Source organism: Chlamydotis macqueenii, chromosome 3, assembly GCF_036417535.1.
Source record: "Chlamydotis macqueenii isolate bChlMac1 chromosome 3, bChlMac1.mat, whole genome shotgun sequence".
Classification (NCBI taxonomy): domain Eukaryota; kingdom Metazoa; phylum Chordata; class Aves; order Otidiformes; family Otididae; genus Chlamydotis; species Chlamydotis macqueenii.
Genome location: NC_141558.1, coordinates 89,077,857 through 89,105,050, shown reverse-complemented (window position 1 = coordinate 89,105,050; position 27,194 = coordinate 89,077,857). Strand labels below are relative to the sequence as shown.

At 37.1% G+C, this 27,194-nt stretch overlaps 1 protein-coding gene across 5 annotated transcripts in view; it reads right to left on the bottom strand.

The window, feature by feature from the left end:
- HEATR5B (HEAT repeat containing 5B) overlaps positions 1–27,194 on the bottom strand; it is a 62,602-nt gene that overhangs the window by 22,894 nt on the left and 12,514 nt on the right. For all 5 annotated transcript variants that reach the window (XM_086743250.1, XM_086743252.1, XM_086743253.1 and 2 more), the window contains exons 10-25: positions 26,091–26,341; positions 25,533–25,644; positions 24,137–24,289; positions 23,744–23,843; positions 22,922–23,031; positions 21,933–22,096; positions 20,155–20,330; positions 18,803–18,908; positions 15,879–16,069; positions 13,460–13,619; positions 10,484–10,673; positions 8,966–9,135; positions 6,505–6,649; positions 5,415–5,654; positions 2,683–2,934; positions 472–653 (exon numbers count right to left, since the gene is read on the bottom strand). In XM_086743250.1, the coding sequence (XP_086599376.1) occupies positions 472–653; positions 2,683–2,934; positions 5,415–5,654; positions 6,505–6,649; positions 8,966–9,135; positions 10,484–10,673; positions 13,460–13,619; positions 15,879–16,069; positions 18,803–18,908; positions 20,155–20,330; positions 21,933–22,096; positions 22,922–23,031; positions 23,744–23,843; positions 24,137–24,289; positions 25,533–25,644; positions 26,091–26,341 (2,702 nt within the window). The remainder of the gene's footprint in view (positions 1–471; positions 654–2,682; positions 2,935–5,414; positions 5,655–6,504; positions 6,650–8,965; positions 9,136–10,483; positions 10,674–13,459; positions 13,620–15,878; positions 16,070–18,802; positions 18,909–20,154; positions 20,331–21,932; positions 22,097–22,921; positions 23,032–23,743; positions 23,844–24,136; positions 24,290–25,532; positions 25,645–26,090; positions 26,342–27,194) is intronic.

Genomic DNA, 27,194 nt, shown 5'->3' with positions numbered 1-27,194 from the left:
GAAAGAGTTAAGCTATGCAACAAAATAAAGCAAGAAAAACACAAAATAGATCTTCAACTGCCCACCTCCTCCTTCTTTACTTTTGTAGTTTTAATTTAAACAGAATTATATTCATCAGTTCCCAAGAAACCACATTTATTAGATTCAATCTGGAACTGAATCAGTGTTATTTTCCAATTCCTAATTCTACAAATGAAATGCCACTCTTGCCAAAAATTAAATCTAACTTGTAATATTTGGCTTTCAAGAATAAATAGCTACTGATTTTAAAATTTCATCAGCTACTAAATTACAATAAATAGGAAGAGATACAAAAATAAATTTTGAAGAGATCAATAAGAGTCTCTTCAGTATGTTTTCGCACACAAAAATCTCTTCACAGGTCTTTTGAAGTTATAAGAGGTTCTCAAAGCTAATATTGGCGTATTGACATAAATATACAATTTCCTGAACTTATAAAAGAGGTCTCACATTAGCCTGATACTGCTCCAGTATCACATGTCCTGGAAACTCTGGCTCAGGAACCGATGCAAATTTCTTGATAATGTCTTCAAGAGCTTGAAGACCCGCCATTCGTAATTGGTTGCTGTGATCAGTCGCAGCCATGAATGCCATTCGAATAAGGTCAGAGAGATGGAGTACTAAGAAGTCATCTTAGAACAAAGCAGAAAGAACTATTTAGTAACTTAAAAGATCACTAAGATGACAGTTATTTGTAACATTTTCCTCATTCACATGTACAAATTTCACCTATTCTTTTTCCAAGATTCACATTTAGGGTATGGAAGAAAGCAGGAAAGAATGTAATCTATTTTTCTTTCTTCACCCTCCCCCAAAGTGATACAAGGACTTTTATTCCTATGATAACCTTAAAAATTAAGCACAAATTTGAAACAAAGTTAAATACATGATATACAGAAATTGCATTGAATATGTAAATGTGGCTGAGTAGCTTAGAACAAATTAAAACATTTAGTAAAGCTAATTTTAGTGATCTCCCCCAAACCTACAGAAAATCTTCAAAGTAATGACTATTCCAGTCCTATGCGTATAGTGACCCCTGCTGCTGACGGAAAATCTCGTCAAGTTTAAGTATCTAAAAACTGAGTATGCCTCTAATTCTGCTCCCGAAAGCCACATCCAAGGCTTAAGTAAGTGGCAGACAACATGCAGAAAAGAACAATACATAACTCAGTAAGACTTCTGAAAGGATTATTCTTCTCTATTTGCATTAAATTTTATTTATTAATTTTATTTATTTCCTTAGTGTCAATTTGAAATTACCAGATCTTGTACAATTAATATGAAAATAAATTATTTAAAAACATAACATCCAGGGTGACTGACAAAACCCACAAATTATGAAAGCTCTACATCTTTCAAGTCTCAAGGGAAAAAAAAAAAAAAGTTTATTTTGTAGCTGAAACTTTTCAGAGTCATGCCAGTAAAGAAATACTAAAAATCACTTAAATTATGAAATGGTAAAGTTTGCACTAACTTTTTCAGACCATCACAGATGTTAGTAAAACTTAAATATTCTGGAAGTTGAAGTTGAGGGAGTAGAAGTTTGTGGAGTTTTCCTTTTTACCTAGAAGGTTTTTTTTCCTATAAGCAGCAGTTCTTTCATTATTTTCTCTTTAACACAACACCATCTCAAAATAAACTTTCCCAAAACTCTACCCTCTTAGTCTTCAAACACTAACCTCAGCCTCAAATCAAATCAGAAACCAGATTCTCACAAAACCAAGGCACAGTACTGGAACCAGACTTCATCAAAGCAACACAAGCAAAGACTTGATAAATCTCCATACCGTAACAGACACCCTCAACAACACGGACACTAAAATCCATTAACCCTATGCATTCTAGGATGCTAATAATACTCATGCTACATACACAAAGTTGTCATGAGCATTACATGGGTGAAAGCAAAAATTCACTATGCCAATGTGAACCCATACACATGGACAACTCAAGAACAGAAACCTCCCACTATCAGTTAGAAAAACGTTTCTTCACAAAACAACTATGTCATCTCTGACCTCTCAGTTTTGATCCTCTAACCCATAAAAGTATCTTCAAAACATGAGCTTTAAAACTAATATTCATCACTGTCACATATACCAAAAGAACGAACTTTATAAAGCAGCCAGGTCCCTCTCTTATTATAACTCCCTCCTACATCCCACACTCCACAACCAATGTCACAACAATAATTAACCAGCCTTATCTCTTTTTTCTTTCCTAGCATTCCTTCGGTCTGGGGATGCTAAAATAATTTCCGAAATCTAATTCACTGCTGTCATTACATTACACTTAAAGAAACTGTTCCCAGCTCATCCTTAGCTAGATGTTTATTGCTTCTATTTCAGATCAAAGGTTTGCAAATCTAAGGGTTTTTTTCCCCCAAGTAGATCAGTATGAGAATATATATCCTCCAGTAAACCTCATTCTTTGTGTTCATGGTACAGTAAATACAATGGTTATACAACTACAGTTCTATTGCCTTTGCTTGTCATTTCCTTTGTTTTTAACCATTTGAATGAAAGAATAACTGCTTATATATTTTTCCTTGGTTGTGTAATCTTGAGCTGCAAAGAGATGTCAAAAATTAAAAAAAATAAATAAATAAACCAAAACAAAACAAAAAATTGAGACGAAAGCATCACATTCTGTAATTACTTTTTGGGTTTTTAAGCCTGGCTGAACGAGCCAGTGCCAGATCGAAGTGTGCCTTGTTCGCGTTCTCACACAGCATGATCACTCGGCACAGACAGTCTGCTGCAAACACACGAGTTGCCCAACGAGGTGCTACAGAAGGCTTAGATTTATCCTCTTCACCCAAGGTGGTAAACATCGTATCGTCGTCCATCTCATCCTTCTTCTCTGATTCCTCATCCTTGCCTCCTCCCAGGGGAGCAGCAGTACTCATGTCTACAAAAGAGAACAATTGGAAAGAAAAGGATAAATAAATAAACAAATAAATAAATAAATATAAATTTTATATATATATATCTCCACTGTTGCAATCTACAGAAGACAGCTAACAACATATTCAAGCCTTTCCTTACATTCAGATCCAAAACAGATTAATTCTTGTGTTGAAACAACATCTGAAAAATGTAGAAAGGCATAGGAATATCATTAAAATAAGTGTTTCTCACCTCTAATTTGGGTTATATTAACATTTATTTGGCTTAAATGATATGAAAAAAAATCCTGTAACATTAATTCTACACAGATACCACTATAGCTGAATCCTGTGTCTCAACTTCTCAGCTTTGAAGATTTTCCTAATAAATTGCCAATAAACAAGGTAAGGAGATTACCAAGCTCATAACCAAAGAATCGGCTTGGCTTTGTACTGTACAGCTCCTGCTTCAAGTAAAACCTAAGGTGCTTGTTAAACCGAAACAGGACTACAACATTCCATGCCATGGGACAGATATGCAGCCAAGTAGGCAGTTCATGGCACCCACAAATGTGCTTAAGATTAAAAAAAATATTTTCTCTAAGTATTGCTGTGAGACTTCATTTCAGAACATAAAATTACTTCAGGGATCACATTAAAAAACAAAATTCAAGCAGAGACAAAAACCAACTAGCAAAACATGCATATACACTTTCACTATTCAGAAAAGAGAACATAAAAGTCTCAATGACAAGGTCTAAACTAGCAAAATGCAAAGATACTGACAAAAATTACTCTGGCAATAATTAGAGGAGAATGGGAAGAAATTATTGCAAGTGTAACCCATCCCAGCTAAAGCATGCTTCTTAAAAAGGCTAAATTTAAGCAGCTGAAGAGGCAAGACAGTCAATAAAGAGAGAAAGAGGTTATCGCAAATCAAACATAGATGAAGCCAGTTCACAACAAGAGTGTTTTGAGAAGGCATCCAGGAACTTATGTGGCTGATTTGTAAATCTCTGCTTAAAAAGCAAGCCAGATTTTGTTCCTATGCCAGTTAGTCGGATCAAAGGAATTCAAAATGAAGTTGCTGGCTTATTAAAGTACAGCTGAGAGAAACATACGGTTCTCTCAGAGATTATTTCACCTGCTAATAAAAAAAGAGATTGGACAGCCATGTTAAAAATTTAAAACTTATCCCACAAGAAACAGACATGCTAACTTCAAACTCAGGGAAACGAGGTCTTTCTCACTGAGCAGATACGTTAACTGCATTACATAAAGAAATCATTGGTAGCATTACTCATCAGTAAACATAAAGCTGGCAACATTTAGAAAGAGCTTCATGATGAACTCACAGTATGCCAATAAACAAGTATAAATGCAAGGGAAATGAGCAGAATCTGCGTCACAACCATCCTACAAGCTGAAAAACATGAATAAGGTCTCAGAGGACAAGATCTCTGCAAACAAGTCCGCAATGCTGAACAACTGGCAGAAGTTTCATCACCATGGTAACCCATGATCACATCAGTAACTCACAAAACCTCATAAAAGAAACCTCAGAGCACTTACAGCACTCTTCCTTCTGTATGGTCCTGATGTATAAAGGCTAAAAAGAATATGTCTGCTTTCACTAAGATACTGAAATGTCAGAATAATAATCATCACACTGCTTCTCTGCTGGAAATCGTGCTTTAAAGCAGCTAACTTTTTAATGTTAAAAGCAATATTCTAAAATTTAACAGAACTTTGATTATTTCTTCTTTCTAAGGAAGTTTTAATGTACTATAATCAAAGTTCTTGCTGTGGTTGAGCCCTAGTCACCACACAGTTTCTCACTCACCGTCTCCCTCCCCAGAAGGATGAGGGAGAGAACTGGGAAGAAAGGAAAATTAGGGAGTTGAGATAAGGACAGTTTACTAGAATAGCAAAGGAAAAATTACAATAACAACAGAATATAAGGATACTAAAATATACAAAATGAACACTGCACAATTTTTCACCACCTAGTGTCTCAATGACCAATACAGCCCACTGCGAGCAGCAATCAGAGAAACAAAACTGAGCACCAAGCAAAGGAGCAAGAGGAAGAGAGAAAGGGAGAGAGACCCATGCCCCTCTCCCACGCCTACTTATATACTGAGTGTGACACTTATGGCATGGAATACTCTCTTTGGCTGGTTTGGGTCAATTATTCTGGCTATACTCCTCCCAGCTTCCTTCATCTGCACATTAGCAAGACCTGGAAAGCCAGACAATATCCTTGGTCTCATTAGCAACAACTCATAGCATCAGGGTGTTTATCAACATTCTTCACATATGAAACCCCAAACAGGTCAGCTACTGAGAGAAAAATTAACTCCATCCCTACCGAAACCAGGACAATTCTCTATACAATATAAGCTATGTCTTAACTAGGATAAAAGACAAGCTCCGAGTATTGCCAGAAGATGCTAATACTAAGGACACACTGTCTCTCATGTGAACACTATAGAACACTTACCACTGGAAGCTGCAAGGACATCCTTACAAAGCATTAGCCAATGAGAAAGGTTTTCTACTGCCAGCGATGAAAGCATGTGTCCCAGAGTATCGTGGATATCTGAGCACAACTTCCGATCAGTCTCCCGATCCAGCATTCCAAACAAGACACCTTCGAGGCCTGTCTCTGTTATGTTAACTCCCTGATGCCGAGAATGAGCATCCCGCCGAGAACCAGCTCCTGGTGCAAAAGGATTCATATCTGCAAAATGATAATGAGAAACCTTTTCTGAAATAAGTAACTCAGTTTTAAAATTTGGAATAATAGGCTGGAACGGGACATGGTATATAGTTCAGGCAATGATATACCAAGATGTTACTGAATTTCTTCTAAATTAATACTAGAAAGATTTTAATACAGCAATTCATTTAATTTATTTTCTGCAAGGTAAATAACTTCTCCTAGTACTACTTCAAAAAACAAACCAACTCTCTTCAAGGTACATACCCCATGAATTTGTAAAAAACTCTATTAGTACTAGACTCTAAAGAATCTTTCCAGAGACAGACTTAACTGGTGTGATTTAATACGAGTAAACTCATGATTCTATGTTTGTATGAAGACTGTGCTAATCAACACTGCTGAGACTTCTGTTTTCAGAATAAAATCATACATGTAAGTATTGAACTAACCAGAAAAGTCCACAGGCTATGAAGATGTGCTGCTAACAGAATATAACACAACCAGATATCTCAAACAGCATACAATTAAGTAAATTTTCAAAAGAGCAAGACCTAAAATACCAGAAAAACTGTAAAATGTTTCCATTGTATATACACTACATTCCTTATTTGATTGCCACTCTTAATGAGGCAGAGAGGTTTAAGTCTGAACTTTACAAAAAGTTAAATTGTAAGTGAAATTTAAGTGGTAAGCAGGGTGTGGCCAAAAGTTGCCGGAGCTGGAAGGACGGTTTGAGTTTTTTGTTCTGTTGGTGAGGGGTAAGGTGTGGGTATTGGGTTCTTTTCCCCATCTCTGAAGGCAAACCATACATACACACCCATGTGTGCACTCAACTGTTACAAAAAGGCCACATGAAACAAATACTTACTGACGCCACTGTTTTCTTTGTCTCCAGTATTTTTTGCTAAGCTCATGGCATATTCACATACTTCTGCTGCTTCCCTCTGAGCAAGCTGTCGTAAACATGCAACTGCAGCCCGGCGAAGCAGCAAGTGGGAGCTGCACAAATGAACCTAAAAATCAGAACCATTATAGGTGACTGAACTACTGCGCTGCCATATCAATAAATCAGTGCTGCTAAGGACTAACAGCATTCTACTTTTCAATCATATGCGCATGCGTGAGCTGGTGGGTACCAAGCTCTTTATAAGATCTTGAAAGTTCAGAAACAAGCACTTTTTATAATGTACAAATAGGAAAATAAAGCTGACATATACAGAGCTGACAGTTGTTATCCAGTTAAAGAGACAAGAGCTTAAATATTTGAACTACTACGCCAATGTGATTTAGACTAATTATACTTTCCAATCTGTTACGCTCTTCGGTACTACTCAACCTCATATTCTGCTACAGCTGTAAATCACATTCTTTTTAACAAAAAGTCACCATCAGGTGCACCAAACAAAAGTTATAAAAATTTTTAACTTGAAACTCGTACCAGAATTAATAGCATAAGTTTTTATAAGTGCCTCTCAATAAAACAGCTTTGCTATCCAACACTGGCTTCTAATTCCTTTTGAATCACCTCAAGTATAAGCAAATATTTTTATTATAGAAGAACTGTGCATGGTCCCTATTTTACTGAGAGGAAGTAGCTGCACAGAGAACTGTATGTTTTTCTACAGTGGAAGAGATGAAGAGTGCTCTTGAAGAAACTCTGATTCTTTATTTACTCTGGGGAATTTGTTTTTAATAAACTGAATACACATTTGCTTTCTCAGTATTAGGTTATTATGTGGCTAGAAATTGCTTTCCTAAATGAAAGGGCTGTACAGTTTATAAAGTATTTTAACAGTAGATCTTTATTCCACAAATAAACATACAAAATTTTAGTCCTGAAAAAAAGAAGCAGACTTTAAAGAACCTCCAAATATCACACTGAGGTTGTTTTAACGGAACTAAAACACAGAACATTTGAGGGCTTTAATTAACAGAAAGTGTATTCCCTGTTTTAAGTTACAAAACAAACAACTGGTGGTTATGAAGCTAATACAGGAAGAAGAAATTAAACTAGATTGTGGAACTGTGTGGTTTGATTTTGATACTTGGCATTAATTCCATTCAAAAGTGAGTTGGAAAGCAATGAAGAGTTTGTTAATGGGGCAGGTAAGGCAGGCCTTGCCCACTTACCTACGCTGTATAAAGAAATCCACAAGACAATTCAGAATTATCAAACTAAATAGCTTTTGTTTACCAGGAGACCAGAAAGGAACAGGAAAGAAACAGCAGAAAACCCTGGCAAAAGTCTTCAGAAAAGCACTAGTCACTGCTGTAAGAACTTCATTGTCTGTAACACTACCCACTGGTACTTACAGAGTAATTGCCTATAAGGGTTTTTTGTCATGTTGTACATAGTACTCATACAAAGTGACCTACCTACTTTTGGGTATGGTGCACTTATTTCATGCAAAATTTTGTGAAAGGAGAAGTGACAGATCTAGGAACACTCTGCACTCCCAGGAGTGCTTCAGCATGTAGGAGGAAAGGAAGGGTGAGTGTGGAGGTGGAAGCATGTAACAGCGAGAGGATGCCCTAGGGAAAGCCTGGATGGCAGACTAAGAAAAAGTACCAATGCTGACTAAGTAGGATTGCAGTCCTTCAGGTAACACAGAACCACCAGTTCCACAAAGAATTATGCAAAGAACTTTACAAAGCATTCAACAGACATTAGGGAGAAGCTTTTCAAATTTCTCATATTGAACTGCTGAACCCTCTAAAAAATAATTTTTAAAATAGCAATAGTAAAACAAAACAAAACAAAACACAAAACCACACCAAAATGCACACCCACACACATCATTCTTTCCTCTTATAGTCATATTTGGTATGCTTTGGGTTCCAGCCTCTGCCTCACTTCCAGGCTTAAGCCAGGATTTGCTGACAGAACACTAATGGAGGGAGAAAGCAACACTAACAGCAGCAGCACAAGAATTTGAATGTCAGCATCTACTATGCTGACAGCGGTAAAATAAATCCAAAATCCCCTACCTTTCCCCACCTCACTCACTTCCCTCTGGGCATACAATCAGTTGGAGGAAACAGAGTTTCAGCACCTTTTTACTCAGTCATATTACATATAAATGCTTGCTACCTTGTGCCATCTAGGATGAAAGAGAAGCAGACTCTATGATTTCAATTTGGGTAGCATTTGGAAAAAATCTAAAAAGCCTTGAGGACAGAGATCCTTTTATTGCATTCCACTGTTTTTGCAAACGTGGCTTGTTTATTACATATGGGTATCCTTGACATCTTGCCAAGTGCTTCTTCTGTCCTCCGCTAAGCACATACGTAAAACTTAGAGGAACAAAAGGGATGCATTTTGTACTCACACAAAGACTGGGAACCAAACTGGACAGGTTGACATGCCGTGGTGCAAACATATGAAGCTGCTGAAGGCAGGATATGGCAGCTGCCTGAACAAGCGAGTCTGAATGGTCTTGTGTGATTGCACATCCCACCAAACAGGAAGAACGGATTGTTGAAATTGTAGCTCCGTTACCTAATGACATAAAATTATATCCTTAACACAGCAAAATTTTTGTATTACAACTGTAGAATTTAAATCTTTGAGAAACAAGAATTTTTAATGCTTCAAAGCTCACAGATTAACATGCAACTTTTCTGAATTCCTACCACAAATTAGTATCTACACAGCTTTAAAGAAACACTACAGATTGTTTCAGTATCTTTTTTTTAGCTCAGATAAGCAATGTTATGTCCAAGTGAAATGTTGCATCAACAATCTTCAGTCAGAAATATTTTGAGGGTATCTTCCCAGGACACGAAAGCAGTAAAGTTATTCGATTTTCAGTTTTGAAAGTCTCTTTCATTCTACAAATACATCTCATGCACTGAACCATTTCCTAAAATATCAGATAACACTTAAGCTAGCATACACGTATGCAGGTGATTTTTACTTAGCTCCATTAGATAAGCTGTAGTGCTCTAATAGGATAAGCATTCAAAAGAACAGTATTTAATTTGAAAAATAATTCCATTCTGCATTTTAAGAATTCACCTGCATCAGGTTTATAAAAAAAATAATCTTCAATTACAGAAAAATGTAACCTGCAGAAGACATTCTATGTAAATTGTTGTTTATTTAAAAAGTTAATGATACTCCAAATCAAAAGGTTAAACACAGCAAGCAGACACACCATCTAGAAAATTTTCATAACTGGACATTTAAGTTCAGTCATTTAGAGTTAAAATGTTGCTAGTGGCTGGCTCTCTGGCACTGCATCAAAGACCATCCTATAAATATTCCTAAAAATCCCAGTTAGACAAAGTTACAAATCCATTTTTTTTTTTCATCTGAGACACAGAATTTCAGATACAGTGTTTGGCATGACAAAATCTTATTCTCTACAGTAAGGCACAGTGATCAAAGAATACAAAGAACGACTGGAAATGAGTTATAGTTCACAGCATTATCAACAACATCAAACTTAAACTCTTTCCATCAGTTAGAAATAAAATCAACACATGTTGAAAAAGCAAAAGAAAAATCTTGCCTCTTGCCTACCTATATACAAAAATAAATGTGGCAAAATATGCAGCAAGGATGTTTTTAATCTTTTATCTATCTGGTAAATTTGCCATTAGCCAGAACACCATAAATCACTGCAACTTCTTTATACAAATCTCAAACTGCAGTTTTAAAAGCCCCAAGCAGTCATAAGTAGAATCAGAAGTGAGGCTGCTTGCAGGACTCTGAATTTGTCACCACCACCCCTCCTCGCCTGCAACTGCAACAAACAGAAGCTTATTTTCTTCCATTTAAGATTGCAATATATTATCTTTACACAAGTTAGATTTTTTTGTTTTCTCTTTGAATTCCCACTAACCTTGCAGCTCAGGCCCAACAGTAGTTATTATAGCTCCAAGACATCGGCCTAAGCATTGATGTACTTCCGTATGCGATGGTGGAACAGTTAAGAGCAGAGTAAGAACTAGAGAAAGCGTTGGCTCCACATATCCACGGTACATTGGTCCACTGGAATCTACTATCAAGGCAAGTGAATGGAGAGACCAGGTCTACAAAAAAAAAAAACAAAAAACAAAAACCAAAGGAACATTTTTCAGTAATACATTTAGGAAATTTAAACAATTTTGTATGCAGACTGAGCCTAGCTCTGTACATCCTTGCTTAAACATGTCTAGTTAGCTACTCTGACTCTAGAAGTGTTCCAAAGGTCTCAGAATCTCAAACAGTCACCTGGGAGTTTAAATATCTCCAGCATACTCTTTGGCTATCAGCAGTTTTGGGGATAACAGAGATGAAGATGCCAAAGAATTTGACCAAGAAATGGTTAAACACTTTGAGGAAGAAAAACACAAACACCACACTCACTTGAAAAAATGAGGAAAAAAAAAAAAAGTGAGAAAGAGAGAATCATTCCACTGTAAAACTGAATGTGGAATCTGAAATGGTCAGCTGACAAAGTCCTTAGTGGGGAATAACTTTGACATTCCAGTAGAAACTGATTTTCATAACAAGCCGGAAGGTTCACATGTATTTTCTAATTAATTTTCTTATTAGGGGGTGGGTGTAAGAGAAGAAAGCAGTGCTGTTCAGTTAGTGTACTACAAAATGAGGAGAGAAAAAAAAAAAAAAAAAAAAAAAAAAAAAAGAGGTGAAAGATCAACCTATTTCAGTTGCAAGATAAGTAAATAACAAAAGAGCAAAATAGTTTGCTGTAATTGTCAAAGCAAGAAGCAGGCGAGAGGACAGTCTTTTTAGTCACTGACGTTTCACAGGAAAATTCCCCTGACAGACCCAAAAGCATTAGATAGCTCTCTATACTATCCTAGTAAATGATCTTATTTCAGAATTTTCTTACATTAAATACATGATGCAATCTTTAAGTTAAAAGAATATAACGAATACAAAGCTAGACTCTTAGGAGTGAGTGGGAAAACCTGCCTTTAAAATGGCTCCTTTTTAATCCTTTCTGATGCAACTCAAAAATCGTTAGCACTAGCAATCATGTAACTACTTCTACAGTCCTAACCACATGGCAGCACATTACAGCTTATCCTTTCATTCCCACAAATTTCCATTAGTTGTGCTCCCATGCAGTTTATGTGTGCAGTTTCTGCACACTGATCAAGTGAGGGATGAGGTTTAAAAGCTTAGCTTTTCACAGTGGCCTAGTGTTATGCTCTCAACAGAAAATAAGGTAGGTATGCAAGTTCCACCTAGGCTTCCCCTTTATACTTTGCATTTTTTTCCCAAAGCAGTAAACATTTCCATTTTGTTTTTTTAAATAATTGGTACACAATCATATGCCTCAAAATTACTTATTCATACATGAAGTTCGGTATGCAAACTAAACTTTGTCTTACATAAAATAAAGAAATTCAAAAGAAATTTTAAATTGTATTTATAGCTTATTCTTTTTAAACATTATCTCAAAAAGTGACATATCTTCTCAAGTGACAAGCTTGATTATTTTGATTTTTTTTTTTTTTATTATCCTGAGGAAAATAAATAAGAAGGAACACTATTACACATTCTATCAAGCTAATAATTTAAACCAAGGTGGAAGTATGATTCTGTATATTACTGGGGGCTTCAGCTTCTCAATCTGCGGGTATAAAGTGCCCTTACTCATGGGAGGCACACAGCTTCCTGTTACTAAAGCATAATAGTCAGTCACTATTCCAGATAATTTTTTTCTTACAGTAACTTGTGAAAAGAATGAGAAAAAATTACCTGTTATATCATAATAATTATAGGCAAGATACTTGCTTTTACTCAAAAAAGGTTTCTTTTTTTTTTCCCCTTCTGAAGCAATTATTTCATTCTGGTGCGTTGATAAATATAATTGCTGGAGGAAAAAAAATCTGCACTTTTCCCTCTAATATTGAACTTCTTAATGTAAAGATAGATGTACTGGTCCATCTAGCCCTCTTCTTTTTACAGCAGCTGCCACAAACAGATGCTTAAGGGAAAGAAATGACAGACCAAGGCACTGACCCCTCAAATTTCTCCTTGGAGAGTAAAGACACTGTATTCTCACAGTTTTCAAGTTATTTTCAACTTGGAAACTTTCTAAACTGCATCGTGTTTATACATACTCAGCAACTCCAATGGCATTGCTCTTTCAGCAGCACATCTAATCCTCTTTTTATTCTACCAGCAACATTTAGTAGTCAAGTTGTCCTCTTGTGAGACTTTCCAAATGTCTATAGTCCATAGTGGACAGAAAACCCTCCCTGCCTTTGCCTTGTCTTGAACCCGGCTCCTGCTGGTTCCCCTTCTGTCCCCTAACTGCAGTTTAGCTTGGAACAGACTTATACTGTCACAATATAACTCCCTCAAAGAGGATGTACTGCCATACTGTGTTCACAGTATTGCATATACAGAAATTACTTGGCCAAGAAAATTACTGCTCATCACCTGAGACTCCAATAACTGATCCCATGTTAACCATTAGCCAGTTATTAAAAACTTTAGTTTAGGCAGCTAAGGTACAACTAACACATTTTGGTTTACAGTCAGTTAGGAATATTCCCACATTGAATTACTCTGGCTCAGCTGACAAGCAGACATTTGTCACTCTGAATTAGCATGACCATTTGCAACTGCCTCTCTAACAGTAAGGCTACATTTGAATTGCAGTACACATCTGGGCTTCTGTAGTGTAAGAGTTTATAAGGAAAGTTCCACATTCTTCACCCTCCCCGGCACGTACTACATCCATTTGATTTGGCTTAGATGTGACAATCTCTACTGAAGAACATCTGAACAGGTAATTTAATTTTTAATTTTAATCCTGAACATTTTAAAGTAGTTTTGTGGTGCTTGTGTTTTTTACCTGGACTTCAGGAGAGGTTCCATCTTGTGCCAAAGCCAAGAGAATACTGACACTAGTTTTCAGATGTTGTCCAGAACCTATTCCACCAACGTACCGATGGAGACAGCCCAGAGCCAAAGAATGGCCCGTTCTTGATACAACATCTCGAGCGGATTTCAACCTATCAATGTTTAAATAAAAGGAAATAATGTAATTCATTAAGTTTGTTATAAAGAACCCTTCAAGTACCATAACAGTGCAAATAACTAATGGAATTTTGCAGGCCACCTTACAAGATCTTGAGAAGCCTTAACAACAAAAGCAAAAACAACGTACTTAATCTATATTACTATTAAACCAGAATAAGGATAAGGCAAGGGGGGGGGGGGGGGGAAGTTATTTTAATAGATATTTTCCTTCTTCCTGGCCAGAACTTGACATTTTAGATGAAGAACAGTTTTGGAAGTGAAAGAATCATAGAATAATAGAATGGCTAGGGTTGGAAGGGACCCTAACGGGTCATCTAGTCCAACCCCCCTGCAAGAAGCAGGGACATCTCCAACCAGATCAGGTTGCTCAGAGCCTCATCCAACCTGGCCTTGAATGTTTCTAGGGATGGGGCATCCACCACCTCTCTGGGCAACCTGTTCCAGTGTTCCACCACCCTCATTGTAAAAAATTTCTTCCTAATATATAATCTAAATCTATCTCCCTCTATTTTGAAACCATTACCCCTAGTCCTGTCACAATAGGCTCTACAGAAGAGTAGAGCCATCTTTCCTGTAAGCCCCCTTGAGGTACTGGAAGACCACTATCAGGTCTCCCCGGAGCCTCCTCTTCTCCAGGCTGAACAGCCCCAACTCTCTCAGCCTGTCCTCATAGGAGATGTGCTCCAGTCCTCTGATCATCTTCGTGGCCCTCCTCTGGACCCTCTCCAGCTGGTCCATGTCCTTCTTATGCTGGGAGCTTCAGAACTGGACGCAGTACTCCAGGTGGGGTAAATAGGATATAAGAATAGGAAACAGGAATATAGGAAAAGTATCTAGTGCTGACCAATGTTTCAAAGCAGACTAAATTTAATAATCAGAAAAGTCATTGCTAGGCCACTGCAGTGAAAAGGAATAACATATGGAAAAACGACAACACGTATCGAGACATTACAAAGAAATTCACAGCTACGTCCTCCACTGCAAAGTCTACTCAATACCTTTTTAATACAGCTATTTTTTCTACAGCTGAGTTCTATGACTTTTCCAATAAAGATTTGTTGGGGTTTTTTAAAGTGTTTTATTAATGAAACTAAACCAGAATGAATAGCATTCTGAATGATCTAATTGAGTGAAGCAGTGACTTGTTGAGTACTTTCCACAATACTACTGCTTCTGAATGCATGTCACATACATAACTTTTTAATTAAAACCTTTTTGGAGTGTAGAGAAGAGAGGAAAAAAAGAAGGATATCCTAATTAGAACAAAGAAAGAAGATTTTTTTTTTTTCCTGGCTGTCTGTATACGAGGGGCAAGTATGCTCTTAGCCATCAGAGAACAAAGTGAAAGCAAATCTCAAATACAAAAAAAATTACTTGACAGTGCCAAGAGGCTGGCAACCATTAACAACTTGAATCCTAGATAAGAAACCAAGGAAATACTTCCAGTAATAGAAATTAAAAAAAAACAAAAAACAAACAAACAAACAAAAAAAAACCAACCAAAAAACAACAGTGTACTTTATTATAAGATGAAATTATGGAAAAAACTGAATTACCCAGAGGTAGGAGAGCTGGACTGAGGCTATGTGCATGCAGCCTGGTCAGTCAAAAACATGGGCTGCAGCCACAAGGCAGGTGCATTCTGATTCACAGATAGGCTGATGTCTTAAATTTAAGCCGAAAATTGGGAAACGTGTCTTGTTGTATCTACCAGACATCTTTCTAGAGACTCAAGACTAACAACATAATATGAAAAAAAATTATGGGCCAGTAGATAAGTTAAATCAATATATAAAGAGGATGTTTTGATGAAACAGAACAACTATCGCACAATTCATGTTACAGACACACTTAGCGTAAGCTGCTTTTATCGATCTGAAGCAGTTTAGACACCTTAAGTAACTCATAAAAAACCATTCATTGGTATCATTTCACATTCCAAGTAGTTTAACAACTCAGCTTTTATTGCTGGAAGAATCACATAAAATAAATTAAAAAGAGAAGACTGTTTGAATCATAGAATCACAGAATGGTTAAAGTTGGAAGGGACCTTCAAAGGTCATCTAGTCCAACCCCACTGCAAGGAGCAGGAATATCCCTGACTAGATCTGGTTGCTCAGAGCCCCAGTCAAGCATGAAGAGAATAATCAATATGGTTTTTAGTAGAGAAATCTTCCAAACTACATGAAATTATACTTTAACTTCCTTTTCTGAATAAAAAAACAACTTACTTATCAAAACTGTATTGAGCCATTCTAGCAATGAAAGAGGCTTCTCCAACCACTTGAGCCATTCTGCCAAGAGCTTCGCCTGCTGCACATCTCAAAATAGGGTTAGGATTATCAAGGGCACCCATTACCAGTGTCAGAGCAGATTTGCGGACTTCTTCCGGTCCTAATGTGCTTTTATTCTCAGCTAAACCCTACATGAAAAAAAAAAAAAAAAAAAAATGAAAGAAACATTCCAAAGCAGGGGAGAAAGGGAAGACATGAGAGTAATTTTACTATTTTCAAGATCTTCAATTAAAAATGATGCACTTTTGTTTCAATTTGTGGTCATTTATTCTAAAATATATGGTTTCAAAATATTCAAAACTCAAAATCAACAACATACTCAGTTTTATGTTTGCCAACACTACCTATTTCACATACAGGACGACCTGTTGCACTAGTCTTTTTCATCCAATGCATTACAGCACTAGATGCACCCCAATGCTGTTGAATCTGAGCTGGTTTTACACAGGATACCCCGGGGGAAAAAAAAAAAAAAAAAAAAAAAAAAAACAACAAGGAGAAGCTTTAAAAATCTCACTGCAATATCTCTTTCTGTCAGACAGGAAAACCACAGCTCAGTAATGTTTCTGCAAGAATCACTTAAATAGAAAACATTTTAGGTACACGAAAATATTTTTTTTCTTAATAATCATATATTCGCAAACGTTTATACAGCCTGTTATATGAATATTCTACAGTATAGTAACACTAAGCATTGCTTCTGCAGCTTCTTTCATTCCCATATTTCATTAATAGCATACCATCTTTCACTACCACTTTCAAGAAGTGGTACTTTGGAAAAAATAATTAAACACATGTAAAGTACAAACACTGCATGAATTACAGAGGAAGAAGTCAAACGCTCTAGCACAGATTCTAATTTTGTGTTCTGGAATCCTCATTTCAGCTCTTATAATTTTGACAATTCTCTGGCCATTTGGCATGGCATGGCAAATTCCAGGCAACTGTCTCAGAATCTACATTTTAACTTGTAGCAAGATGGTTGATGTTTCTAACAACAAAGCAAGGAAGACAGGTGCTGTTTTGCCAATGTATTTTGCCCAGTAACAAAGGACATGGAAACCCAATAACAATTAGATTAAACTAGACAGCCAATTTTTGTATGGCAAAAGTCAGACAAGAAGAAACTCATCCAATCTTTAATTACAGGCTGGCACTTCTATGAGGGCAGTGTACAGAAGTTAGTTGCTCTGAAGATGAACAAGGATGAAACAACAGATGTCGTCCAACAGGCTCATTAATTGAAAGTTATATAAAACAGCGTCAGTAAAAAACTAGAAGTGCCTTAAGAAATTTGACTAGTAGGAAGAAAATCCTACACCCTAAAACACTGTTCCATAAAACTTTGAGGCAATGCAAGTCACTGAAATTAAGTATTTCTCAGTAATATTATTTGTGACTTGCTGTCTAGCTTCCTAATTTGACAGCATGAGGTTGGATTTACAAGTGTAGAATAGAGAACACAGAGCTGTAACTGACGTCAGCGAGACCAGACATAAACACCCAGAATTCTATGCAATATTAGGGAGTATTAAGAAGAAAAAAAAAATAAGACAGCCAAAATGGAAACTCAAATCTATTTTTGTTTTTATTTCCATGAGCCTCATCTGTTACAAGTGGTGTCCCCCAGGGGTCGGTACTTGGGCCCATCTTGTTCAATATCTTTATTGATGACCTAGACGAGGGGATTGAGTGTACCCTCAGTAAGTTTGCAGATGACACCAAGTTGGGTGGCGGTGTTGATCTGCCTGAGGGTAGGGAGGCCCTTCAGAGGGATCTGGATAGGCTGGATCACTGGGCTGAGCTGAATGGCATGAGGTTCAACAAGGCCAAGTGTCGGGTCCTGCACTTTGGCCACAATAACCCCATGCAGCGCTATAGGCTCGGAGCTGAGTGGCTGGAGGACTGTGAAGAGGAAAGGGACCTGGGGGTGTTGGTTGATGCTCAGCTGTACATGAGCCGACAGTGTGCCCAGGTGGCCAAGAGGGCCAACGGCATCCTGGCCTGCATTAGAAATAGTGTGGCCAGCAGGAGCAGGGAGGTAATCATCCCCCTGTATTCGGCACTGGTGAGGCCGCACCTTGAGTATTGTGTTCAGTTTTGGGCCCCTCACTACAAGAAAGACATTGAAGCCCTGGAACGTGTCCAGAGAAGGGCAACAAAGCTGGTGAGGGGTCTGGAGCACAAGTCTTATGAGGAGCGGCTGAGAGAGTTGGGATTGTTTAGTCTGAAGAAGAGGAGGCTCAGGGGAGACCTCATTGCACTCTATAGCTTCCTGAAGGCAGGTTGTGATGAACAGGGGTTTGGCCTCTTCTTCCAGGCAACAAGCAGGACCCGAGGAAATGGCCACAAGTTGTACCAGAGGAGGTTTAGATTGGACTTGAGGAAAAACTTTTTCTCTCAAAGAGTGGTAAGGCACTGGAACGGCCTGCCCAGGGAGGTGGTGGAGTCTGCGTCCCTGGCAGTGTTCAAGAGGCGGCTTGATGAGAAGCTACAGGATATGGTTTAGTAGCTGTGGCAGCAATGGTAGTGGGAAGACGGTTGGACTAGATGATCTTATAGGTCCCATCCAACCATGTGATTCTATGATTCTATGATCTGCACAATACTCCATGACATGAAGGGGTTTGAGTATATTAAAGTACTTAAATCCATGAGCACAGTGCAAAGAAAACTACTGGATTGAAAAAGAAAAAAAATAGACTAAGAATATCTGAAAAAACTACAATTTTGGCATTTTCAAACTTTTGAATAGTTTAAGTGGTAACTTTAGTAACATTCTTCTATCAGCCTTTTGTATCAAATATAAATCAACGAATCAAATCGAACTTCAGCAGGCGTTACAAGTTTACAAATTTTACCTTCAAGGCACTAAGAACAGCAGTAAAGATATTAAGCTGCACAGCTTGCTGGCGAACACCTTTAGCCTGCTTGACACATTCAGCAAAGTGATCCAACATCTGTAATCTAAAACAAAGGAAAGAACATAGTTTAAGTTATATTATTTCAAAATACAAACTAAAATAGAGCTGGTAAAAAATGTACACAACAGAATGGCCTTTTAAGTTCAGTCACATAATTTATGCTTCAAGGGCTGCAGAAGGTTTTCACTTTAGACAGAAACAGTAGAGTTATTCTGAACATCACTTTGCTACTTCTTTTAGCTCATCCACAAACGTTCACTATTCCTTTTGAAGAAAATACCACCAAGAGCAAGTGAGTGTTCAGATACATTTGACTGTATAACTAGAAAGCGACAAGGACAAGCGTGGAAAAATGTTGCCTCTCCGCTACCATTCAAAACAGTGTTAGTCTCCATATTCCTATCACTGTTCTTATTGTTTTCCCCATTTAACCTTCATTTTCCCCTCATTTAACCATGCCAGAAAGTGTTACTGGGAGGGGGAGTACTCCCTAGAAGATATCATGAACAGGAGTATAATGAATAATCTACATTCTTAACTACTCTGCAGATTGCCAGCCAAATCTTTCCACAGCTAACAACAGATAATAGGTTAAGCTGAATTACTGCAAGTTGGCCTCAAACCTATCCTGTAGTTACTGTAAAATGAGACTGCTAGGAAAAACTGTTCCCATCAGGATTGCAGTGAAGGGTAATTTTACTTTGAAAAGTGTCTTAGAGCTGCTTTCGCTCTGTGCTCAGTGACGAATTAGTTAAACTGAATGACAGAAGCAGTCCTGACAACTCAAAACTCTGCAAAGGTAATGTGGAACACAAAGGAAAATAACCTGAACTCCATTCCCTCTTTTTCATCATGCATAAAGTGACACATGAGTATTTGCTGAGTATAAATCAAATGGTCTTAACTTGTGGAAGCCAAATGAAATTCAGTGGATGCCACTGTTATGTTTTCAAGGCTGATTTGAAGTTAATTGCAATGGATATTTTTGGAGGAAGTTTTGATTGCAGAATTATTGCTACTGTTAAATGCAGTAAGAGGAGAGAAAAATCTAGCCTCCACCTCTGAACCCTAATCTTCAAAACTGATAAAACTGAGGAAATCACCTTATTTCTAAACTGAGTAGACATATTCTGGAATCCTAAGACACAATGAACACCAAACACTGAACTCTGAATTCAAAGACAGTTGATATCAAAGCAGATTTTCTTTCAAGGAAAAAACCCTGAAACATAGTACTGTCCAGAGAACAAGGCATTACATTCTGAAATTGAACACTGATGCAAACTGACCTATGTTTGTAAGAGACATGAGGAAAAACCACACCAAAGAGAGCCACAGATGCATCGATGACAGATACTCCTAAAGGAAGGGGACCAGGTACAGCTTCACCAGCGGGGATGCGCAAATAAATAGAAGACGGATCATGTTCCAAAGCACCACTTCCAGATGCACTGTTTGGCTGAAGCTGCAAAACGCCACATAAAATGAACACCTCTGAATGTACCTTCACACATAAAATTTGGAACTAGAGATAACCAAAACAAGTACACAGCAGCTTAGAAAAACAAAACAGCTTACAAACACTTGAATGCAACGGCAGTGTCCCCCTACACATGCACATGGCATTTACAGGGCCAGCTAAATCCTGGAGGGTCAATGCAGTTAACAGCTGCAAAAATGCACAAATTATCACTCCTGGTGGTAAGAGATGGAAATCAGAGAAGAGCAGATTAATTCTGGTAGTAATAGCAGGTTCTGATTCACTGACTACAAAGTGACATTTCAGAAAAAAAAAAAAAAAAAAAAAAAAAAAAAAGGTGGAAGGGTACAGGAGGAGAGTCCCAGAAAGCTCTGTGGATGGAAGACTGCGTTGGAAGTCTATTATGTCCATCACAATAAACAAGGGAAATTTATAATTTTTTTTTTCTTTTTCACTTGAGCATGCTGATCTTTTCTCAGAAACAGTTTCCTCTCTGTTTCTCACACTCGGAATCAGTCTTGGCTTTTGGATTTGCTCAATCAAGACAGCTGCCTTCTCAGAAACTTTGCCATTATTAGATAGGCTGTGGCAGAAGAAGCATTTTCAGCTTCTCCCGTCTTCTTATGCCAAGAAATTTCTGAGAAGTTGAATTACAAAGTTTATGATGACATAGTTCAGCAACAGTTACCTGTCTAGGGAATATAGTTCACTGAGAAATCAAATATCAGAGCCGAATTACGAAGACAGAGATAGGTGGGTGGGTATATGCAGAAAAGACAAACATTTTTTCTACATGTCATTAAATCCTGAAATATACGAGGGTAACAAACTTGAAAAGAGGAGGCCAGCCCCTTCCTAGTCATCACAAATTAGGAAAGCAAAGAGAAGGCTATTACCAGACAGTTTCCTTAACTATTTAACAAATTATTCCATATGCTACATTGCTTCTCCAAAGGCCATATGAAAAATGGTACCTGGATCAAGATTACTAGTTGATCTGAAAAAAAAATTATTAAGAGAGACTCCATAGCAATACCTGCTACCGCTTTAAAAATTTTTAAATTCCTACGTTTCAAAGACTGTTTTTTTTTTTAGAAGTGCAGCAAATTCCTCATGCCGCCAACAAAATCATGTTAATACTTCCAAATGAAATGTAAGATTTCATACTACACCCATAAAACCAGTTAAATCTTGTTTTGCTATAACACCATTTGAAATACTGATATTTTGACAGCAGTTTCATTACAAAAACACATTAAGTGGAACTTAAATTTATGCTGGTTCAAAAAACATTTTAGAGACAACTGCTAGACTAGGAAGACTGGGGGAGGGCGGGGCATGTTTTGTTTTAAGGAAATTGGTTCACTAACCACAATCATATAAATTGCATAACGTTACTCATCTCAGCTGCAGACAGTTTTTAATCAAAATAGTACGCTGTAGATGGAAGGACTTACACCTAACAAACCTGTGAAATAAGACTAAAAATGAGGCATGAAGCTTCAGTTTTAGAAGGCTTCCTTCACACACATATCACACAGACAGACACTGCAGATAATTCGTTATTCTTCTGGTTTTTTTTATTACCTGGTCTTCAATTGATTTATGATCCGTTTCCTGCAGCCAGGAGCCAAGAAGAACACTATCATCATAATGACAAAGAGATCTTAGGAGTGATGTGGTTGTATTAGCAGAGTTGTCTGTCAAAGTAAATTCTGCTACTAACTCTCGAAGCAGCGCATTAAATGATCCTAAAAGGATGGACATTAAAAAGAATCATTGCTGCTTCTTATTCAAAACATTTCAGCTAGAGATCAGAAGTTACAAATCAAAGCATGTACCACTACCTCAATTTTACAGGTAGCAAGTAGACAGAAAAGTAAACCTGACAAGACTAGAACCTTGAGAGCAAGGCTTCAAACAGAACCCTGGGCTCCCAGTTCCCAAATCAATCTTCTAAAAAACAGATTGGGCCATCCCTTTCAGAATGAGAATCCAGATTTTGCAAAAATTTGCTCATCCACATGATCATATAAATTTAATGAATTAATAAAAAATAAACAAAAACAAAAAAAAAGCTAATCTGTCAGATCATGTCACAGTGTCTGGCAATTTCATAATAACAAAATAAAACCTGTCTAATAGATCAAATCAGGTTAAAAAAAAAAAAAAACAAAACCACAAAACAACAAACCAGCCAACATCACCAGAAACCAGAACTAAATCTTCCTTCTCACATCTGCCTTTTAAGTATACTAAGAAATAGTGTTCTCTAAGTAGAAATTACATAAAACACCTAAATTGGATTTCAGAACAAGATCTCCATACCTCTCAATCCTATATACAGTACTGTAACTTTTATACTCTAAATGTTACTCTAATATTTCAATATTCATACTCTGTAGTTATAGTGTCAAGATGATATACAGAAAATGAGGAATATAGTACAAGACTCTTGGAGATTCCTACTATTCCATTTTGAATCTCATATCTGCTTCAAAGGCAAGCACCCAAAATACATCAAAAGGAGTAAGTAAAATTTTTACTTTAATAAAAATTGTTTAAAATTTATGTACCTTCATATGTCTTCGGAGGTAATAAAGCCAATATATCATAAAGTCTTAAACGGACCATAGCTGCACTAGCTTTGAGATGAGCTCCATGGGCTTTAATTACTGATGGAATGCTACAGAAGCAAAAATAAAAGGAGACAGCCAGAAATACTGCAGTTACTGAAAAGAGTATTTTCACATTTCTTTTCACAAGATATGTCTCTAGCCAAGACAAGAAAACAGCGTTCAGAGAACTACTCTGAGCAGTATCTCTCAAATTATCAACACATTTTCAGAGGTAATTGTACTGAGCAAACTCTTTTTTTAAAAAAACACACACTGCTGTAAATCGGAAACATGTACCTCCTCAGAAGAAACCCCTGTCTTTAATCAGGGGGCATGGTGGGGGTGGAGAAACCCAACCACAAAACCCAACCCAAAACTGTGGGTTTTCTTTTGTTCTGTAAAATGTTAGAAGTCTTTTTATTAGTACATTTTGTAAGAGGAGAGTTTATTGATTAACATCTAGTATACCAGTATCTTAGTTTTATGATTTCTTGCACAAGGATAAGCAAACCATGAATTCAAAAGCTCACTGAATTGGAAATTCAAAACACAGGTAACAAAAGTTACCCCAGTAGGTTCTTCAGCTATTCCATAATATACTTTCACAAAGCTAACGACTATGAACAGAAGGCTCATAAAAGTTGGGTTTTTTTTCCAACTTGGACAAGCAGAAACAGCACAGTACTAGGTCAGAATATGAATTAAAACAAGTTAGTTCTAGTATTTCGGGTCTGGGTAAAGACAAAAGTGAATAAAGAGAAAAAAAAACTGCCTACTTACTGGGACATCATTGTCATGGCACATTCTATTGGTGTCATCAATTTCCTGATCACATCCTCAGTAAGGAGCTCAGGACAGTGAGCCACAAAACTTCTCATAGCTAATAATTAAATAGTTTTAATTAAAATTTTACTGAGACGAACAAATATAACGCATAAGCAAGATACAGATCCTAAGAGAATGTCAAAATAGCAGTGATTCAATGTGTTTATTCAAAGACTGCATGACACGTTCATAAAAATATATGCCAAAACTAGGTTGCATTGACGAAAATCAGATACATCTTATTCAGTTTCAAAGAAAGCAGGGAAGTTATAAGAGTTCTCTTTATAATAAGTTGGATCATGTTCTGGTTTACTGCACACTCGTAATCTTGAAGTTTTAAATTCTTACCACACAGAGCTCCAGCACGGCCTTCCAGTGTTACTTGCCAGGTAAAAGAATCTCCTCTGGCCTTCTCTGCTTCCAGCTCCTTCAGAGAACGTGGAAACACATTTCGCCATAGCAGCAACATCTTAGGCAGATGATACCGAACAACAGAAGGACCTATGCGAAAAAATTCAAGTGACAGGATAATAAAAACTCGTATTTAACTAAGTGTGAAAAATCTGCTGAAGGCTTTTGCTCTTTAAGCTGTTTCTGCTACTTCACTTCTTTTTCTCCCTACTTGAACAACAAAAAACAAAAGGAAGTTCATTCTTATTTCTAGGTTGAAAGTGTGGCAAACAAATAGCACAGATAAGTCTGTCTGTTGATATCAGTACTAAAATAGGAAATAGGCTATTCTATACACTGCTGTGTAATATGCAACCACCGCCAACTGTCTTTTTACTATCTTCTCATTCTGACTTTTAATTTTTTTTATACTATTTTGATGGTGAGCTCTTTAGCCCATCCTAACTTGTTCATAAAATGAGTAGAAAAGTAACTGAGTTATTGATTATGTAACCAGTTTAATGGTCAAGTTGAAAGAAAACTTCTGAAAAAGCTCCAGAAGATTCAGTGCAAGCACATTAAAAATATATTGAAGAAGGGCAACCAAAATAGTGCTACACTGTCAGAAAAACACAACAATAAGCTGGCTAGCAGAAGGGACAATTTAGAGAAGCAAGATGGAACACAAAATGGTATTTGCTGAGAGATCAAAATACTGCAGAACATATCCGAACTTTATCAGATTATCCAGTATTAAAAATAAAACCCAAACCAGAAAAACCACTATTGCTGCAAAATTTAGAAGTATACTTATAACCTGTCAAAATATAGCTTCTGGTATTTCTGTGATGGGAGATATGAACATGAGGCTGGCTTTTTTAAAAGACAACTGAATGGCTTTTAAACTGATAATATTTCTAATCAGTACTGCTGCCTATGCATAGGCACACATGCAACTTGTTGGAATGCTCATTGCATTTTATTTATAGTTCATTCTTCTACACCACAGTATTAAGGAAGGAGACTATGAGGAATTTTGCCCTAAAGGCTCTGGGTTTCTAAAAACAGAGCAGAAGTTTTTTGTTTTTTTTTTTTTGTTTTTTTTTTTTGTTTTTTTTTTTGTTTTTTTTTTTTTTACAACCTTCTAGTATCCTTCAGTTTACATAAACAATATTATTTCACTTCTCCCTAGCACAAACAACACTGCTGAAATAAATGCACTAACACTCTGTTTCCCTTGGTATAAATACTCCCATGCTAGATACTGGAGTGATTATATGTAGAGACCACAGTGGAAAACCAGAAACGTTGGACACGCATTAAAAGAAAACAAAAAGTAACTGTTTTCACAAACCTAAAGTCATAAGCGCTCCAAGTAAAAGCCACCCAGCTTGAGTCCGCTGCAAGGAGAGTCTGCTGTTTTGTGCAGCAGTTCGTAACAGATCCTCAGCAATACTGACCACCATCTGCATCAAAGACAAAAACAAATGGATTTTAAAAATATAAATTAAGCCACTGTAAGTTACTGCTACATAGCCACCCTTACAGACTATATATAAAGATGTTCTCAAATAATTTAAATTGACCTTCTATAAATAATGAATGCAGATTACATTTAATGCAGATGATTTGTGTCATGTATATGACAATACAGACAGTAATATTCTCTTCAGCAGTTATTCATTAACATGCCAAACAAGAATGCAAATTTGAAAGAGACTGGGGGAAAAAGCTAGTAAAAACTGCAACTGAAATACTCTAAACACTCTAGTCATTGCTCTCTTGCTAGGCACAAGTTCAATTTCAGTAATGCTTTAACTCATTACCATGTCACACATTTTACAAAGCTATTACTTCTAGATAAAAGAGGTATTTTCTAGTACACTCACAAACGAAACACTCATCATCTTACCTTTCCTTTGGCGTGAGGAATACCTAAGGGACACTGATGCACACCACCTAACAAAGCAGCCATTGCAAAACTGTAGCCACTAACAGCTTCAGGGGAGGTCTTCAGATTGTTGAGTCTTTCTGCACATCTATCTAAAAATGGCGTCAACTGAAAAGGCAATGCCACAGCTACACACCGCAAGCACCATGCAGCAGCAAGTCGGGCAGCCATGCTGGGATGAAGAAGAACTGAAGTTACTGTCTCCAACAGACCTACAGAAAAGAGTTTACAATCTTAAAGTTGTGATGTGCTTTTTAATACATGTAGACAAGTAAACTGAATCAATATTAGGCAACATGAAAGTTAACAAAGTCAGAATCAAAGTACTTCAATTTTATGACTTTGTCTTTTTCTTTAAGGAAAGACAGAAGTGTTATTAGCATTAGGCTGCTCCACAACAGGTTTTACAAGCAAAGCTGGAGCTGCTAGAGCCATGGCACTGACTTCTACTACATGAACATCTGAAAAGAGGCAGTAACACTATATAAGGGAATAGGCACTGGATGAGATGATTCCTACGATAGGCCCATCTTTTATGCAGATTGCCAATAACAGGGCAACAGTAAGACTGATCTTTGGTTTTGCTTCACATTGTAGACAAGTATATACTATAGATGTCACTGACTGCTGTATTCTGCTTTTGACACAGTGCTGTCTTCTCTTACCAAGTTACCATTTCATACACTTTCTGAACCTCCATGCCTAGCCAATCCTGCAGATTTCTAACTTTGCAAACTCCTATTTCAAAGTCCCTACTGCTGCCTTATTTCTTGCTTTCTCTGTAGCTAGTGAACAACTTCTGCCTGCTTACTTTAGCAGCTAGCAGAAGTAACACTGAGACATAGTTCGCTCTGTTCTTATGGGGCATAGCAGCCAGAAGGAATAAATATGAGCACAATCTTCCCCACCTCACAGCTGGAGCAAAATCAGTATGAGAGGAATGTTATATTCACTAAGACAATAACCTACATAATAAAATGTCTAAAGGAGCTTGCATTTCCATTGGAAAAAATACAGGCATCCACAAACTGGAAAAAAAATGAAAACTACAACACTACATTATAA